This window comes from Theobroma cacao, chromosome 4 (genome assembly GCF_000208745.1).
Source record: "Theobroma cacao cultivar B97-61/B2 chromosome 4, Criollo_cocoa_genome_V2, whole genome shotgun sequence".
Taxonomy (NCBI): Eukaryota; Viridiplantae; Streptophyta; class Magnoliopsida; order Malvales; family Malvaceae; genus Theobroma; species Theobroma cacao.
The window spans coordinates 25333705-25351275 of NC_030853.1; the positions used below are offsets into that span (position 1 = coordinate 25333705).

Consider the following 17571-nt stretch of genomic DNA (forward strand, 5'->3'; position numbering starts at 1 on the left):
ATAAATACAAGGTATTGTAAACGGGTAACGGGTATCCAAAGTGTGATACCCTCACCCTACCCGAATCCGATTCGGGTAGTAAAATCACTACCCGAACTTGTTTCAAATCCATTTATTGGGCACCTTAACTCAGTGTAACCAGATCGAATATCAACGGGTACCCTATAATAGAGTACCCGTTGACATCCCTATGTGTTGGCCTTGACACCATTCACAACCTTAACCTCTCCAAAGAGAAGTTCTAACAAAAGCAGATACATTGATTCATTAGGAATGGAAGGACTATGGAGCATGGACAGTGGGAAAGCCATAAATAGGGTATGAGATTATGAAGAATAACCTTTCTTGCTTTTAGTCATATTTAATTATAATTTGATAAAAATATCTTTAAAACTATTTCAAATAAATTAAACCATTCATCATAATTTCTCTTCATTTGTGCTTCTGATTTTTCTCTCTAACCATCTCATCTCTTTAATTTTATCGATTTCTCTCTTCGGCATTCGTTTGCTATGCTCTAATTTCTCTCTCTCATATTTTCATATTTCTCTTTCTTACGCTTTCAAGACACCAAGTGATGGTTTTGATGTGCTTGGGTGGATGGTTATTTGGGGAATTTGATTTTTAGGTATTTTGGGTAAAACTAAAATGGTAAAAATGATAATAGATGTTTGAAATAGCTTTTAGTTAGATCAATTCGGGACCTAGACACCAATATATTCAAAATTTTGAAATTTATAAATGTAAGTTTTCAAAGCAAAATTTTTTTTTAGTTAAAATAGGTGTTTTAGATAAGAAATTTGTGTTTTGAACAACAATTTTTTTTCAACGTGGCGTGCCACATATTTTTGTACATGACGTACAACAACCTAACCATGGCGTGTCACATGTTTTTGTACATGGCGTGTAACAACCTAACAATGGCGTATAACAACTTAACCATATTGTTTTACATGTTTTTGTACATAACGTGTAACAATCTAGCCATGACATATCACATGTTTTTGTACATGACGTGTAACAATCTAACCATGGCGTATAACAACTTAACATGATGTATCACATATTTTTGTACATGGTATCTAACAACTTAACCATGACGTGTCACATGTTTTTATATACGACGTGTAATAACCTAACCATGACATGTAATTTTATTAAAGGTTATTTTATCTAACTTGATTAAAAATAGTTAAAATTATAAAAAGAGTTATTTTTAAAAACATCTTATTTATAAATATTATTTTTAAAAATACCCCTAAATAAAACCTCAACATTTTAACAGTCAAGTGTGCAGCAGCCATAACATAATCCTATCCAGACAGTGTCATGCAGAAAACCAGAAGCTGGTCAAGAAGTAGGCTACCACCATGCAAAGAACATAGTGTATTTATCCACACTATATTTTGCTAGACAATCAGCAAATGAATTCCCTTCTCTAATGGTATACTGGAAAGTGACATCCTTGGAGGACCCAGGAGAGGGCTACCTTGGAGTCATATTAGATGAGAAGTTTCTTTGTAGTTGCAAAAGGGACAAGGAAAAAAAAAGTGCAAAGCATGCTTAATTACCATAATTTCGACAAAGTTAAAATCCTTTCCAAAGAATATCACACAATAAATTTTTTATATTACGTTTGCTTCACGAAATAGAATCAAATAGAAATTTTGTGAAAATAGAATACGATAAGAATATATTGAAAATGTTATTATATAGTTTAATTGACATAATAAGATAAGATGAGAATTGCTATTATAACTTATTACAATGTTTGATTGATAAAAATAATTTTACAATAATAAAAGAATAAATGATAAAAAGATAATAATACTTTTTATTATAATATATAATTATTTATTAATAATTTTAAATATTAATATTTTATTAATAATTTTAAATATTAATATTTTATTTATAATTTAAATATTATTATGATTAAAATATTAATATTTTAATTAATTTTTTAAACTCTTTATTATATTATAATAAGATTTATTTTCATCAAAAACAAAAATACTCTTTGTGCCAACAAAATTAAGCAAAATTTTCTTTTTTAATCATTTAATTTTTATTTTCATTAAAACTTTAAAACTTTAGAATTCTAATAATTTAATAATTTATTATTAAAGTATTAGTATCATTTTTTATTTTTTATTTTTTTTCTCTACTTATATTTTCTATTTTTTAATTCATATTTTAATTTAATAATTTAAACATTATAATGTGTTGCATATGAAGAAAGGAATGGTTGATTCAGCTTTTTGTGATTGGTGCCAATTGGCAGATGAATTTGCTCTACACTTGTTCCGGGATTGTTCCTTTGCGAGGAAAATGTGGGACTACTGGCTGTAACCAATAGGTGATTTGCATAACTTTTTCAATTATGATTTGGAGAGTTGGTTGCGGCTTAATTGTATGTTGCAGATTAAATTTATGGATGATTGTACATAGTGGTCCCAATTTGTGGTGACATTGTGGGAAATTTGGGAAAGTCGGAATAGATAGGTTTTTGACAGTTTTGCAGAATGCCCAGAAACTGTTTGGAGAAAGGCTCGAATGGCATCTAAAGAAATTATGGAAGTTTTGGGTTCTAAGCAAGCACCATACAAGACACCGAAGTGGATTAAGTGGCGGCCGCCTGCTTTGGGCAGCTTTTTATTAAATACAGATGGAGCTTATAAAGCTGGCTTAAAACATGCTTCTGCAACGGGTTGATCCGTAACTCCAATGGTGAATGGGTGAGAGGCTTTATTCTCCATATTGGAAGTACTGATAGTTTGACAGCTGAATTCTGGGTCATTCGGGAGGGTCTACTATTAGTAAGGAGTTTACAAATTAGTCCATTGGGCTTGGAAGTTGATGTGTTAGTTGTTGTTCAGTTTCTTACTGGAGGGGTTGGATCTTCTCATCCTTATGGCCTATTAATTCAAGATTGTATTTCCTTGATTCAAAAGGGGTGGGTTACAGAGGTTAGACATATTTGTCGTGAGGGGAATCAATGTGCAAATTTCTTGGCCAATTTGGCCCAAAGTTGTCCTCTAGGCGTCACAAGATTGATAAATCCTCCTAAAGAATTGTGTTCCTTGTTTAGAATGATATGTATGATCCTTCTACTTTGAGGCACAAAATTGGGTCATCCAGCTCTTATTTACCAAAAAAAAAAATTATAATGATTAAAATATTAATAATTTTTTATTTTTAAACTTAAAATATTAATTTTGTAGGTATAGGATTGTAATTTTTGAAAGTAAAGACATTTCAATCCAAAATTTTTTTTGGACTCTATTCTCATGGGTATGGAATAGCTAATGTCATGGAGAGATGTAATAGCCATTCCAAGATTTTGTAAAGTTTTGAAGAATAACCATTCTAAGTAAAAAAACAAACCAAATGAAAGGAAAATTTTTTGAAGAATAGAGAGGGAATGACTAAGCCATTCTCTTGACCAAACATGCCATTAGAGTCTTTAACTACTCCTTAAAGCATCCTGATGGTCTTGATTTTCTTTTAGAGATTTTGTCGACAGTAAATTTCAAAGTTCCCCTCGGTGGTGGGTACCATTGCACATCCAACTGTTGGTGGAGAAGAGTGCGATGAACCCCTACTTTCCAGGACTCAATCCATCACCCAATTTCATCAACCAAATCCATGCCATCACATGCAAGCAACCAGAAAGCAGATCGCATACGGATAAGGAAAAAAATTTCCTCACCATTCCAACCTTTCTTGTTAAAGACCGATTCATTTCTAGCCAGCTGTAGAAATCATAGGTTGCACCAAAGGTAACCATCCAACATTTCTAGGTCGTGCACAGTGAAAACATGACGACCAACTCTGGATGCGTGAGGCTAAGGAGCAGGGGGCCACCCATGATAATTGCCATCAATCAAGTACATAACACCACACCATCCAACTAAATTGACAATTTAACAAAATGTGCCAGCAAGATTCCTCTTCGGTGCCATACCAAACACATTTTGATTACGTCTCATAAAGTGCTGGATTCTTCGTTTGCTAAGAAAAGATTCGTTGGAACAGAGTGTAGGATGGTAACAAAAGAAAACATTCGACCTTGGGAGAGATGGAGAGTTTCCATAAGGACGAGAACCATACATGTTGCTCCCTGGGACTCGAGGCAACTAGTGAGTTAAATGATTTGATAGAGAAAGTTCCCTTAGGATCATATTTCCAAACAAGTCTGTCTGTCTTTATCCAATAGGAGAATCAGCGTGCAAGTAAGTCAAGGAGCTTAGTATATGTATCATACTGCGAAGAGAAGAGGGTCCGACGAAATGGAATATTCAATGAGCCTCGATTCCAAAGGTTAGAGACTTTAGCTTCCTTGTTGACGCATAAGGAGAAAAGTCTCAAAAAAGTATTGCTCAGAAAAGGACCCATTAATAACCATTGGTCAAACCAAAAAAGAACATTTGAGCCATTGCCCACAATCCATTGGCATGCTTCGAATCCCGCAAGATTTTGAACGCCTTCAACAGATGAAAGGTTGACAATGTATTTCCACGTCGTTGACATTCTCCCGCTCTGTGAAGTCGATGGGAGCCAAGGGGATTTGCCAATCCTATATTTCTCAAGAAGTAAATGTCTTCAGAATGCTTTGTCCCCCACCCCATAACGCCACCATCATTTTCCAAGCAGTGCAATTTTTTATTGGCAAATGTTAACAACTCTGAGTCCGTCATATCTTTTGGGTTTGCATATGGCATCTACTGGTTTGGTCAAAACCTCCCTATAACGGATGAACAGGACGATGTTTGTGATACTTGTCTCCAGGGAAAGCAAAATAGATCACTATTTCCCAACAGCAACTTGACTCGAGCAACAGAAAGGCTTCAATTGATACACTCCGATGTTGGTGGACTTTATGGTGCTGTTATGGTGGATTTCAAAAATCATATGAAGTCTCAGTTTAAGATGAGTGATCTGGGCTTAATGTCTCATTTTTTGGGTTTGGAAATTCAGCTAAAGAAAGACTCTAAAAGCATACATCGAACCAAGTATGCTAAGGACTTACTGAAAAGATTTCAAATGCAAGCTTGCAAGCCAGTTGCAACTCCTATAACATTCGGATGCAAGCTTCTCAAAGAGGATGGAGGTGCTAAAAGAGATGTCACTACTTACAAAAGTAAAATTGGAGGCCTACAGCATTTGTCATCAACAAGACCAGATTTGATGTTTGCTACCATTTAACTCTCACGACTCATGCAATCACCTTTTGCTTTTCTTGTAGCTATTGCTCAGCGATTGGGCCGATTGCTATGAAGACTCAAGGAACAAAGTGGGTGTCTGCAACATAGACTCCAAAGAGATGTGTTGAAATTGAGGTCTGAAGTTGCAGAATATGGCGCTAGAAGGAGGCACGAACCTCCCCATGACGCCACTAACCTACTGGTTTATAGCTGTTTTCAGTTTTTTTTTCCTTTTATTTGTCTTAGTGGCTGCATGTTGTGTGCCCACTGGCCATGACGTAAAGGAACTACCTAGAACACGTTTAGTGCTTAAGTGGTTCCCCACTTTATTGCTTTCTATTTGCTTTGTTAATTACTTGTATTTAAATTGCCAAAACTGTTAATGCTATTGTTATCTTCTTCCTTCTTTTTGATAGTTTCTCTTTTCTGGTTTTTGAGGTTTCTCCCTTCAACAGATTTTTAGCACTCAACATTCTCTTAAGAATACTTAAAATTTTACTTTTCGAAAAAACAAAATACTTAAAATTCTAACAGATGCCGAGGTAATGAAATGGAAGTGACCCCACCTTGCACCTTAAGATGTTTACCATATCATTGCCCAATCCATCGCCAATCCCCACTGAACAGAGGCATGATTTATTAAAAAATTGATTTTGAGACCGGTAACTAGCTCAGAGCAACATATGAGATGCCTTATACTAACTACTCCCTGAAGACTCGGTTCCAGAAAGATGATTGTCTCATCTGTAAACTGCAGGTGAGAAATAGCCAACCCGAAGTCAGTGAGTGTGATGCCACGAAGGAGCCATGATTGTTCAGCTCAGATGAATAATATATAGAGCTTCCACAGTCATAATGAAGAGGAAGGGGGATAGTGGGTCTCTTTGAGGAAGGCCCTGCTTTACCGGGAATTCAGTCGATCCATTAAGAAGGACAGAGACACAAACTGTGAATATGCATTCAAAGATCCATCTACATCATTTCCTACTTGTTAGTAGTATAGCTTTTAAGTTTCTGTTGAAAGAAAGAAGAAATGGAAACGAAGGTTGGGAGAATAAAGCTAGGCCCCCAAGGCCAGGAAATTTCAGAGCAAGGCCTAGGCTGCAGCAGCATGTCAGCCTTCTACGGACCACCCAAGCGTGAACCCGACATGATCAACCTCATCCACCATGCCATCAACTCTGGAGTCACTTTTCTCGACACTTTCGATGTTTATGGTCCCCACACTAATGACATCCTTCTGGGAAAGGCCTTGAAAGATATCAGAGACAGAATTGAATTGGCGACCAAATTTGGTGCTTGCATTGTGGATGGCAGAAGGGAATTCCGGGGCGACCCTGCTTATGTAAGGGAGGCTTGTGAGGGTGGCTTGAAACGCCTTGGTGTTGAAAATATTGATCTTTATTATCAGCATCGGGTTGACACCAGGTTCCCATCGAAGTCACGGTCTGTTGCTTTCTGCTCTGCTCTTGTCTTTGTTAAGGTTTATTAGTTAAATAGTTATATAGACGTACATACATGCATACATACAAATATTTTATATGTTAAAATTGGGTGTTTAACTTTCATGTAAGGGTGTTCTCCCAGGTGGGGGAACAAAAGAAATTAGTTGAAGAGGGTAAAATAAAGTATATAGGTCTATCTGAGACATCTGCTTCAACTATCAGAAGAGCACATGCTATTCATCCAATAACTGCTGTGCAGTTGGAGTGGTCCTTGTGGGATTAGATGTTGAGGAAGAAATAATTCCTACTTGCAGGTTAGCCGTGGATAAGAGTATAACACTGACAATATTTAGCAATTTCAAATTCTAGTGTCTCATTTCTTTTCATTACTCGGGGAACTTGGTATTGGTATTTCATCATGGCCTAAACTGGTAGAAACTTTTTTCTGATGATGATATCAAGGAGGTTCGTTTCCATAACACTCTTTATTGATGTCCTTAAAAATTTTGTGTTTGTTAAATTCTTAGGCATATCAAGTTTTTGGACACTCATCGTATATCAAAGCATGAATTTCTTATACTGTAAAAGATCGTCAGGGGGTTACTTGTCCAAATACTTGCCTCTAATGGTGGTACGAATTAGAGTATCCGCTTCTAACCAGCAGAAGAATTTAGATATTCTTCGGACCAACTGTAAGATTTGAGATGATAACCAAAGTTTCCTGTGACTTAACAAGTTCTCAAATTTTTCGTTTTTGTTAGGCTTCTCTATAGGACTGCGGAGTCAACAGCTCCTAACTTCAGTCTCTAAATGCCTTCATTTTAGAACCCTTGTTCTTTTTGGTTACCTGTCAGTGTACTGGCCCTTGCATTCTCATTTTGCTTTCATCTGGTCATGAAAAATTCTCTCCAAAGTGTGATTTGATATGGGCTAACCATCTAGAGAAAACATCTGCTGGAATGTTAATTGTTCATGGTTATCTGCCAGTATTGGCAGCAATAACTCGCATATATATCTTAATCCTCCTCCTCATTTCATGCATTTTGTTACTCTAATGCTGTGTCATCCTGTATTCAAATCTCCCTACCTAATCAAGGAATTAAAAATCCCGTAAAGGATTTTAGTTTCAATATGTCAAAAATTGTTGGCAGTAATCTTCACTTTGTCTGATTCGTGATAAACAATAATGCTTTGTAAAATGCAATAGAGACATCTCGTTTCCACTAAACAAGACAATGCTCTAGAGGGTGTGTTATTTTTGTAATGCCTTGCTTGCTTGCCTTACAATTTATTCTGATGGACCACCCCATTAACAAAATTTTTTACGTTTTTGTTTCTTTAAAAATCACCAGTTTATTCTTGGAAATTTCTGATTACATCTGGATTCACTTGGTTTCCTTTTGCTTAAAATAAATTGAACGGACATTGAGTTCCTTTTTTGGGTAAATGGTTTTTTGTATTCATCCAAAGAAGCAAGCAAGCCGGCTACATAGAGAACAAGCTGCATAATGCAGCAAAACTGTTTGTATCAACATTAAAAAAACAAATAAGAACAGAAGACAACTATACAACTATACAAACATATTTTCCTCTAACCCCCAGTTGGTAACGAGCAACTTATTAATGCTATCCCCTGCTATCTGCTGCATACCAAGGAGCCTGCACCTAGCAATCAACCTCCTTAATGCAATTAAGAATTACAGAAGTGGAACTAGCCCTCTTGCCATAAGGTCTACTATTGTTTTCCATCCAAATGAAGTAAAGTTAGGCACCCCAAGCGAGTCTTGTGACTACTGCAATTAAAGGTTTCCAAGGGCCATTGAAATTTCAGATTTATCTGGTTGGTCTTTTCACTACGGACTGTCCTAAAAGTTATCTCACGCTTGCATCAGAATGGTTTTCTTGTTTCTTTCTTTTCGTTTCCTTTTTCCCTCGAAAAATTAAGATTTCCTAGCGTGCAAGAGTTGAAAAATCCATGGGTTTCAACTACTCAATGGATTCTTACTTTTACAAAGTTCCACTAACCTGAAAAGGAAGTAGTGTAAAGAATCACGGAAAAGAGAAAATTTTTCACCTTCAACATGTTGTCTTTAATCATTATCACCTTCTTTTTAGTTAGTGCTTGAAACTTTAATTTATTTTGCTACTCTTGATTCCCAGCATCAAGGTCAAGGCCCCGCTCGATTATCTATTTGCTTAAGCACATGGTTGGCATGCATTAAGCCTTCTACTCTGCAGAGAAGCATGCTCTTGTTTACTCCATGGTTGATCCTGGATATTTCCTTGAAAAGGGCTGCTTTGAATAACAACAGCCGTACTGCAGTTCCCACTACCTTAGTATTCTGCTCAGCTTTTCCACAGTACCATATATTTATTAGTTTCTTAAGAGATTAAGAAGCGACATTTGCTGATGTAGCAAATCCATTTTCCTATCTTCAACAAACTTTTATTCTTCAAGTTTCTTTCTTCTTTGCACCTTGATTAGGCTTTGCTTTCAAAAGTGCCAAGTAGTGGTTTTCTGATTTGCTCTGTTTGGTTTTTAGCTAAATTGGTTTTCTGCTATCTGCTTATAAATTGCTTATGTTTTTTGATGATAAAGTCACTGATTTCAATTGCCACGTTTCTTTCAAGGTTCCAACCTGAAAATCTTGGGCATAACAAACACCTCTTTGAGCGGGTTAATGAGATGGCAAGGAGAAAAGGGTGCAGCCCCATCACAGCTTGCATTAGCCTGGATCCATCATCAAGGGGATGGGATGATGTCTGCCCAAATACCTCGAACCATTAAAACTGAAAACCTAAACGAGAATATCAGGGCTTTGTCCGTGAAACTAACACCTGAAGAGATGGCTGAAATAGAATCCATTGCTTCGGCAGATGCTGTAAAAGGAGACAGATATGGGGACACTGCCCCAACCTACAAGAACTCTGATACCCGACCCTTTATCGTCATGGATACCTGCATGAGAGAATGCGTTGTCTGATATATGTACAATCTTCTAGATGAGGTATTGACTTAGCGTGCTACTGCCTTTGAGATGTTTGATACAGTGCTGAGTTCCTAATGTTCTGAGACCAAGGTCTCTGTCAAAAACACCAAATGTGGGTGTGAATCCTCAAACTGAGAAGTTCGTATGTGAAGTTTATCTTGTTGAGATATAAGCAAGTTGAATCTCAAAGAGCAAGTTTTTCAATGTTTGAGGCATCTGCATTTGAATAATTTCTCTGCATCTACCCAACTTGTCTCAAAGCCATTGTTAAATTTGGCTGCTAGCAGGATTTTTAAGCATTAGACTATTTTCTACTAGATATTTTATCTTCATTCTACTTTGATGGTAACGCTTGTTGGCTGTGTTAAGTTTTCAGCAATCGTTAGTCCTGCTCTGGTCTATCCAATCCTATCTCCAAGGTTAATTCTTTAATTAGAAGCCAAAGAAAGTCAATTTTTATGAGATTTCAAATACAAATGAAACATGGCAACATATTAATTCAAAGATCTGTAACATTGGCTACACATGTTTTCACATATACGTCAGAAGTCAGGACTACAAAGAGGATGAACAGATGATCAACCATCCATTAACCCAATACAAAAATTCCATCAAGGAAAAGAAATAAACAAAATGGAGATCCTCACCCCTTCAATTCCAGTCATATAAGTAATGCACTAGTTTTTGTCTAATCTTGCATTTCCATGCTCTTTGTTCTTTTAAAAGAATTGGTCCAACGGATGGTCTCCCACTATCCCAGATAATTTTAACTTCCAGCGGTTCCCTACAGCAAAATCAACACTAGGATCTTTTCCTTCCTTGGTATCTTTCCTTACTTTCTCAACTCTCTCAAGTACTCTTTTAACTGCAATGTCAAATGCATCCTCGAGTCTCTCCAATCTGGACCTGGGATCTGCATATATCATCTTCGGGATCAGCTTTACAGCCTGTTTTCTCATAGCTAATACTTGTTCTTTCGAAAACCGTGAAAGTGCCTCCTTGATGCTGACTGTGCCATCTTTTATTTCATTGGCAGGAATGTACACAGAATATTTAGTATAATTCTTTGGAAAGTACCATTTGTACTGTGCATAAGCAGAATAGGGATGGAAGAAAACAGGAATGCACCCTGCCAGGATCGAATCAAAAGTTGAACGCCGACTGTATGAATCCCCTGGAGGTTGTAAGCAGAAAGTAGAGTCTCGAAACACCTTAATTACTTCAACTGGAGAATCACACTTGTTTCCACCAGGCTGACAATTAAGGAGCTTGCATGTCTCTTCTGAGGCTAAACATTGGTTGATAATCTCGCCCCGGATTGAGTCATTCGCACCTGGACGTGGAGCACCAGCAAAAGAGAATAGATATCGCCTTTTTTGACTTCTCATTTTTCTCTGCCAACGAGTTATATCACTGTCGCTTGATGGATGGAAGTAAGTTGGATATGGTATTGCAAACTCATTGCTCCAGGAGCTTGACTCTATAGATAACATTGTCATGTTCATGGATTCGGGCAAAGACATAAGCCGGCTGCCCCAATCAGATTGAATTTCTGTTTGTCTCCGAAAATCCCAAGCTATCCTCCCTGCAACAAAGAAATGGTCTCTACCCCACATCCGTTTCCATTCAGCCTTTTTTCCAAGCCAGTTGACCAAATCATAAGCAGAAGAATCTCTAACAGATGTGTTAAAACCCCAGAGGTAACGACCAATATCTAGGCCAGCGTAGAAGGGTACAAAAATTGCTGAAGCCAGCGAAGAATCAGCGGTTAAGCACTTGTACTGCTTCATTCTGTGATGGAAAATGACTTCTAACAAGAACTGGTTTGTTTCAAACCAATTCCTGTCAGATAAAACCCCTTGTGGTCTTACAACCTTTGGACCAAGCCCCGAATTCATCAGGGATGGACACATATCAAACCATTTGACAAGCGTTCGACAATCTTTGAGCACGTCAGTATTGAATCTACTTGGAAGATGGTGAATGTATATGTATTTACCTGCACACGGATCCTCTCCTTTCCGATCATCACTAGATTGTTGATCAGCAACGTCCTGAATCTTGTTTTCTCTCTTTGCATTGGATAAGGTAACATTATTTTCCAGGGCAGGAATATCCTGTGTAGCTTCGTTAATATAACTGCTGGTGAAATTGGGTGGTGGAGCAATAGTTTCATTAGTTTTGCTAGTGAAATTGGGTGGTGGGGCAATAGTTTCATTAGTTTTGTCCACGGGAACGAGTTGGTTAGTTTTCTGGGTGTTGAGAGCATCAGCAAAGCTGTGGGCAAGGAAGGAGACTCCATTCTTGGCACCGGGTAGAGCTGAATAATCCAAGCAGAGCAATACCAAGCAAAAAACGAAGGAAATAAGAACAACAAACCAGAGTTGCTTATAACTCTGCTTGCCGATGATCGGCTTCTCCATTTTCTCCCCGCTGTGACAAAATTCTGAAACCAAAAACCACAAGCCACACCAGAAAACAAGATGACTTTGCACAAAGAGAAGACCACAGATGACTTAAGAGGCGTGGTCGATGAAAAAATCATATGGAGATTGTGTTTGAAACAAGAAGAAAACTGAAAAAGTAGTAACATAAACTTATTATTGTTAGGTCTAAGGCAAAAAAAACTAAAGAATACTCAAGGCAAGGCAAGGCCGCGTCCATTGATGGAAACTTCCAAACATGCAAATACCACGTATCCTTTTTGGATACATCGCATCAAAGCAATAAAAATTACTTAATATGTTTCCTTTTCTGCTGATTCCAATCTGTCTCATTTATAATGAGGAAGACAGTTGTATATATCATTGGTTTATTGTATCTACACAGCAGCTCACAGGCTCACACTAGTGAAAATATCGAAATTAATTTAAGAGAGACGGAATTTACTCTTCTTTCAAGTGAAGTTACCTGCTTGACCACCACATTTTATGGATCTATATCATCACTTGGGATCTTGCAACTTAATTTTTGGACTGGACATAACTTAGCACGTGGGTAAAAACTTTTCCAATTTTGTTAAATACCATTGCTTTATCTTAAAGAATTCATGGCAAAAGCAATGGATTTGAGGAAGATGCACGAATATCTAGCATATGGGTGACGGGACAGGAATTAGGGTCGTTTGAACGAGATACATAGTTAAATTAGTGAACAAATTTCAAGACATAATATTTAAAATTTTTTTGGATTATTTATAAAAATTTAAATAAATTTTTATTTTTTTATAATTAAGGTTTATATTTCATTTTAAATCAAATAGATGTTTATCATTAATAGTTGACTAATTGATATTAATAATCATATAATATTTTTCACTTTTTATGTCCACCAATGCCACATCAATATTAATGGATAAAAATAAATGATATTTTGAAATCAACCCTTAGTTATAAAAATTTATTGCATACAAAATAAAAATATAGAAGTTTGATTCAATGTAATGGAAGAATAAAAAATTACTGAAATTTTTTTGAATAATTCATAGAATTTTTAAAATATTATGCCTAATTTCAACCAACAAGAGGGAAAGGGAAATATGATGAATTTAAAGCACAATATAACAGTCTTTTCTTAATAATAATCACCATGCCAGATTGATAACTGTAAATTCATATACATGTCAAATTAATAATAAGCATATATTCATATATATTTTCGTTATAATTTTTTAATTAAAAATTTTACTGTGATTTGTCAAAAACTCGAAAGACTAACATGATATAAAAATAGTTGATAATTTCTCCATAACTTGATTTCAGAAAATTACTATATAAATCTTTCTTATCAGTCATAGGCTTTATCAATCAAATAAGCCCGTGTAGTTAAAAATTATTACATAAATAAACACTAATGAAACAAAGCTTTTTAATTAATGTGAAAATAAAATTATTATCGCCTTTTAGTTTGTTGAATGTTCCACTTGAAAGAATGAGTCAGGTGTTAGTAGCTGCAACTTAAAACTGATCTTCACACTTCTTTTCCTCTTACCTTTCTCTCCTACAATGACAGAAGAAGTTGACACTTTGTTTTTAATGAATAGAAAGTAGTTTTCATTGAAAGCAATTTTATCGAAATTTGGTGGCCTTAACTGACCCAAAAAAGTACATTTCTCTTCATTCTACTGAAATTACTTCAAGCATCGGGCACTTCAACACTGAGTCACTGAGAATTGGACATGGAGGGTACAGGCTGGTAATATTAATAAAACACTGCAGGACTTTCCATAACCTACGATTTTTACTTACATGTTATCTGTCTCTGTAGGTGCCATCCATCAAACAACACCATTGAGAAAACTGTAAAAGATGCCAACAAACAGGCCAGCCTCATTATACACAATTCTTCAAAGAATCTCCAGCTCCTTGGAAGAAGCAATATGAGAGTGCAAAATCAGCCATAAATATACCAACAAGAGAGATAACCACAGCTGAAGTTGTTGACTCGCCCACACCTTTGGCTCCTCCCATGGTGGTAACTCCCCAAGCACAGCTCACAATAGATATGATCATACCAAAAACCTGTGACTTGATCATTGCACTAATTATATCCCATGATTGTAGGGCCCTTTGAGCTGAATCTAGGATGATATTAATGCTAATCCCATAAACACTATCAGCCAGAAGGGCACTTGATGCCATGCCTACCGTGAAACACATCAGAGTTAAAAATGGTAAAGCTAAAGAGGAAGCAATCACTCTGGGCGTGACCAAATAATCAACAGGGTTCGACCCAAGAACTCTCAGCGTGTCAGTTTGCTCAGAAACCTGCATCGTTCCTAATTCTGCAGCAAACGCACTTCCAATTCGCCCAGCAACCACAACTGATGTAACCACGGGACTTAGCTCCCTTGAGAAGGCTAAGGCCAATACCCCACCAACTGATCGGTTCAAACCCAATCGGGTAAATTCTCTAACAAACTGAATAGTGAAGGCCATACCAACAAATGCAGAGGTTAGAAGGCAAACACCAACTGATTTAGGTCCAACTCTCTCCAGTTGTTGGAGGGTATTCCTCCAGTGGACTTTACCCTTTAGAGTCCTAATAATAACCTGTCCCGCAAGGACAAGAACAGATAATCCTCTCCATAAGTACCCTGGAGGAGACCATTTGCTAAAGAATGTCTCCGGTTCTGAACAGGGTGCATGGTTTGTATTGCTGTCTTCTTCTAGCACAGGGGCATATTGGTGGCCATCATCTGTGTTGGAAATCACAAACAATCTGGTTTTGTGGATGGGTGCTAGAAGTCTAAGACTCTCACCTCTTGCAGTGACACCAAGTCGACTTGAATTCCAACCTCCTAGTTTCATCCACCCATCAGATTTGATAGAGTTCTTTCTACAATATGTTTAAAGAAATTAAATCTCATGGATAAAGCATCAGCAGTAATTTGAATTTGGAATGACAGTAAATAATGAAATTAGAAGAGAGAGAGAGAGAGAAAGACCTGCTAGAAAAGAAAATTATAGGATGAAGTTGAAAGGCTGTTTGCATCTTTGGTCCCTCCTAACTGAACTTCTACAATAGGAAACCTCATGTAAGACCTTAAAGTTGGCTATTATACCAATCAAATTTCAATCAGACCAAAGATCTAAACAAATATTTAATTTTGCTTCTGTCAAAAAGCATTTTCACCTGAACATTAGCCAAAACAAAAATGTTTGTCTAGAACCATCACACAGATGGAAAATCAGCAATATAAAACCACAAAAAAAAAATGAGGAAAAATAAAAAAGATTGAAAATACAGAGTCAAACTTATATGAAGCTGGAATGGGTTTTCTTGATATGCTACCGCAAGACAGAAATGAATCCACAAGAACCAATGACAAATCAATTTCTCCAGTATTCATATATTTAAGATAAAAGCACTTATCTTTGTTAACAAGTTCATTTTCGTTGTTGAATTCCGAAAAACCAATAAGCTAGAGTTAAGTGCTTTGAGGGCTTTTTGTTATTTCTTTTTTAATCTGAATTAAGGAAGTGCACGAGTTTGAGATTGGATTGAAAAAAAAACCCCAAAAATTCAACTTTCCAGTTCACAGAAAGTCTCCAAACTTAGTATAATTGCAGAAATAAGCTAGTTAGTGCAATACCCAGAACCAAAATATCAAGATTTATCTCAAGAACGGTTCAAAATTCCACTACCCAGTCACCCCAAATATCTAAATCTACTGGGAAACTTAATCATAAACCCCAGCATTAAAAACCCAAATACAAATTTGCATATAACAATCTTAAAGTAATAAGTTTCTCAAGAGCGCATCAGATATAACCCTAAAATTCAAGAAAAAACACTTGTAAGAAGAATATATATATACCTTTGATTGAAGATGGAAGGAAATTATAGTTGGAAGTGAGGCAGTGGTGGCAGTGAGGGGAGACGGCTGCTCCTATCGTATAGTTTGACTCAAGTGTTTCACTGAATTGTTTATAAATTCTTTCCTTACGGAGAATGAAAATTGAGGTTCAGGAAATGAGGATTATAGTTCTTTTCTTTTTTATTTTTAACATACCAGTGTCTTTCACTCTTTTGCAGCTCCAAAATACCCCCTGTCGTGTTGTTTTGTGCATTCACCCAGGTAGAACTTGCTTTTTCATTTTCTTGTTAATTGGTATAATCTTATAGATTTTATAACACGTGAATATAATACTTTTTTTTGTTTTTAATTTTTATAAAACTGAAGATACAAGCTTTTTCTTTTATATATTTTATATTAAATTTTTTTTATGATAAATTCAATATTTTTTAATATAAAAAATAAAAATATTAAGTGTTAAAAAATTGTATATTAAAATATCTCAAAAAACAAAAATGTTTAAAAAGAAGGAACCAAATGAATAATTAAAATAATCATAAAGATGTTACAAACCCTGTATTCGAATGCATGGGTTTTGTTTGTCTGAAAATTGAGAATCATGTGAGTTTTAGACTTATGAATTCGAAATTAAGTCTGAATGGATTTATGTTGCCAAACCTAAGGTATATATAAAAATAATATATTTTATTATTAACTTATATGTTTATAATATTAAATAAAGAGATTAATTCGATAATAAAATATTATTTATACTCAACATAAATAATTTTTATTGCCACTTGTTTTGTGTTTCATTGTATCACGTATTATCACTTGTTTCATCACTTCACTTTCTATGTCTTGTTTCTCCACATCATCTCCTATGTTATGCTTCTTCACATAGAGAAACATGAAACATAAAAGATAACATGACACAACACATCTACAACAAAATACAATTCAACAAGTTGATGTGGCAGGACATATCATAAATAGTTGATTTACAAATAATGTTACAAAAATGACATATGGTAGGTGGCGTGACAGATAAACTACGATGACAAAAGATGTCAATACATGTGGACAATTAGGCTATGCATAGGACATGTCTGTATGAAACAAAGATGATATCATATTAGAAGAAAGAAAATTTTAATGCATTAAACCGAAATTACAATATCACATCACAATATATATGTAGATAAGGTTAACTTTATTTATATAGTCCAATTATAATTAACTACCAATATTGTAATATAACTCTAAATAGTATTGTATAATAACTTTAACTAAATAATTTGTGTAACTATCTTAATAAATTCTTTTGATAAAATCAAATTAAAAAACATATTTTGAGATTAAGATAGACTGCATTTGAGTGATAAAATGATTTTTTTCAAAATGGGATTGAGTATTAAAAATTATAATAACTCCTTATTGAAGCGAGATTGGAATGCTATAAAGTTGGGTCAAATTCGAGGTCCGTAAAAGCTAGCTCGTCCCGCCCCAGTATGATCCTTACTGATGTCTCATGCTTTTGTCTTTTGATTTTTCACATTAATATATTTTTTTTATTTCGAAGCTAATACTTTTTCAATTGTTTAAAGATAGTAGTTTAATGAGGAGTTTTT

At 35.5% G+C, this 17571-nt stretch overlaps 3 protein-coding genes across 6 annotated transcripts; 1 reads left to right on the top strand and 2 right to left on the bottom strand.

Annotated features, from left to right (window-relative positions):
* On the top strand, nucleotides 5856–9961 carry LOC18602573 (auxin-induced protein PCNT115). Its single transcript, XM_018119243.1, has 2 exons — nucleotides 5856–6653; nucleotides 9284–9961. The coding sequence occupies exons 1-2, from the start codon at nucleotides 6241–6243 to the stop codon at nucleotides 9438–9440; spliced, it is 570 nt and encodes a 189-aa protein (XP_017974732.1). The 5' UTR covers nucleotides 5856–6240; the 3' UTR covers nucleotides 9441–9961.
* On the bottom strand, nucleotides 10241–12065 carry LOC18602576 (probable xyloglucan galactosyltransferase GT12). The gene has a single exon (XM_018119086.1). The coding sequence runs from the start codon at nucleotides 12063–12065 to the stop codon at nucleotides 10362–10364; it is 1704 nt and encodes a 567-aa protein (XP_017974575.1). The 3' UTR covers nucleotides 10241–10361.
* LOC18602577 (protein TRIGALACTOSYLDIACYLGLYCEROL 1, chloroplastic) lies at nucleotides 13698–16234 on the bottom strand. Of its 4 annotated transcripts, none has more exons than XM_007034052.2 (3): nucleotides 15962–16234; nucleotides 15089–15151; nucleotides 13698–14979 (listed from the first exon to the last, which is right to left on the bottom strand). In XM_007034052.2, exons 2-3 carry the CDS (start codon nucleotides 15133–15135, stop codon nucleotides 13974–13976), a joined length of 1053 nt encoding a protein of 350 aa, XP_007034114.2. In that variant the 5' UTR covers nucleotides 15136–15151; nucleotides 15962–16234; the 3' UTR covers nucleotides 13698–13973. The 4 variants fall into 4 exon arrangements, with proteins under 4 accessions (XP_007034114.2, XP_007034115.1, XP_017975896.1 ...); XM_007034053.2 differs by having other exon boundaries at nucleotides 15089–15156; XM_018120407.1 differs by having other exon boundaries at nucleotides 15089–15159.

Bases quoted from the DNA above. Each gene is read 5' to 3' on its own strand.
- LOC18602573 (XM_018119243.1), top strand. From the start codon at position 6,241: ATGGAAACGAAGGTTGGGAGAATAAAGCTAGGCCCCCAAGGCCAGGAA. The intron at 6,654-9,283 runs GTCTGTTGCTTT...GTTTCTTTCAAG, and splicing joins AGGTTCCCATCGAAGTCACG to GTTCCAACCTGAAAATCTTG.
- LOC18602576 (XM_018119086.1), bottom strand. From the start codon at position 12,065: ATGGAGAAGCCGATCATCGGCAAGCAGAGTTATAAGCAACTCTGGTTT.
- LOC18602577 (XM_007034052.2), bottom strand. From the start codon at position 15,135: ATGCAAACAGCCTTTCAACTTCATCCTATAATTTTCTTTTCTAGCAG. The intron at 14,980-15,088 runs GTCTTTCTCTCT...AACATATTGTAG, and splicing joins ATAATTTTCTTTTCTAGCAG to AAAGAACTCTATCAAATCTG.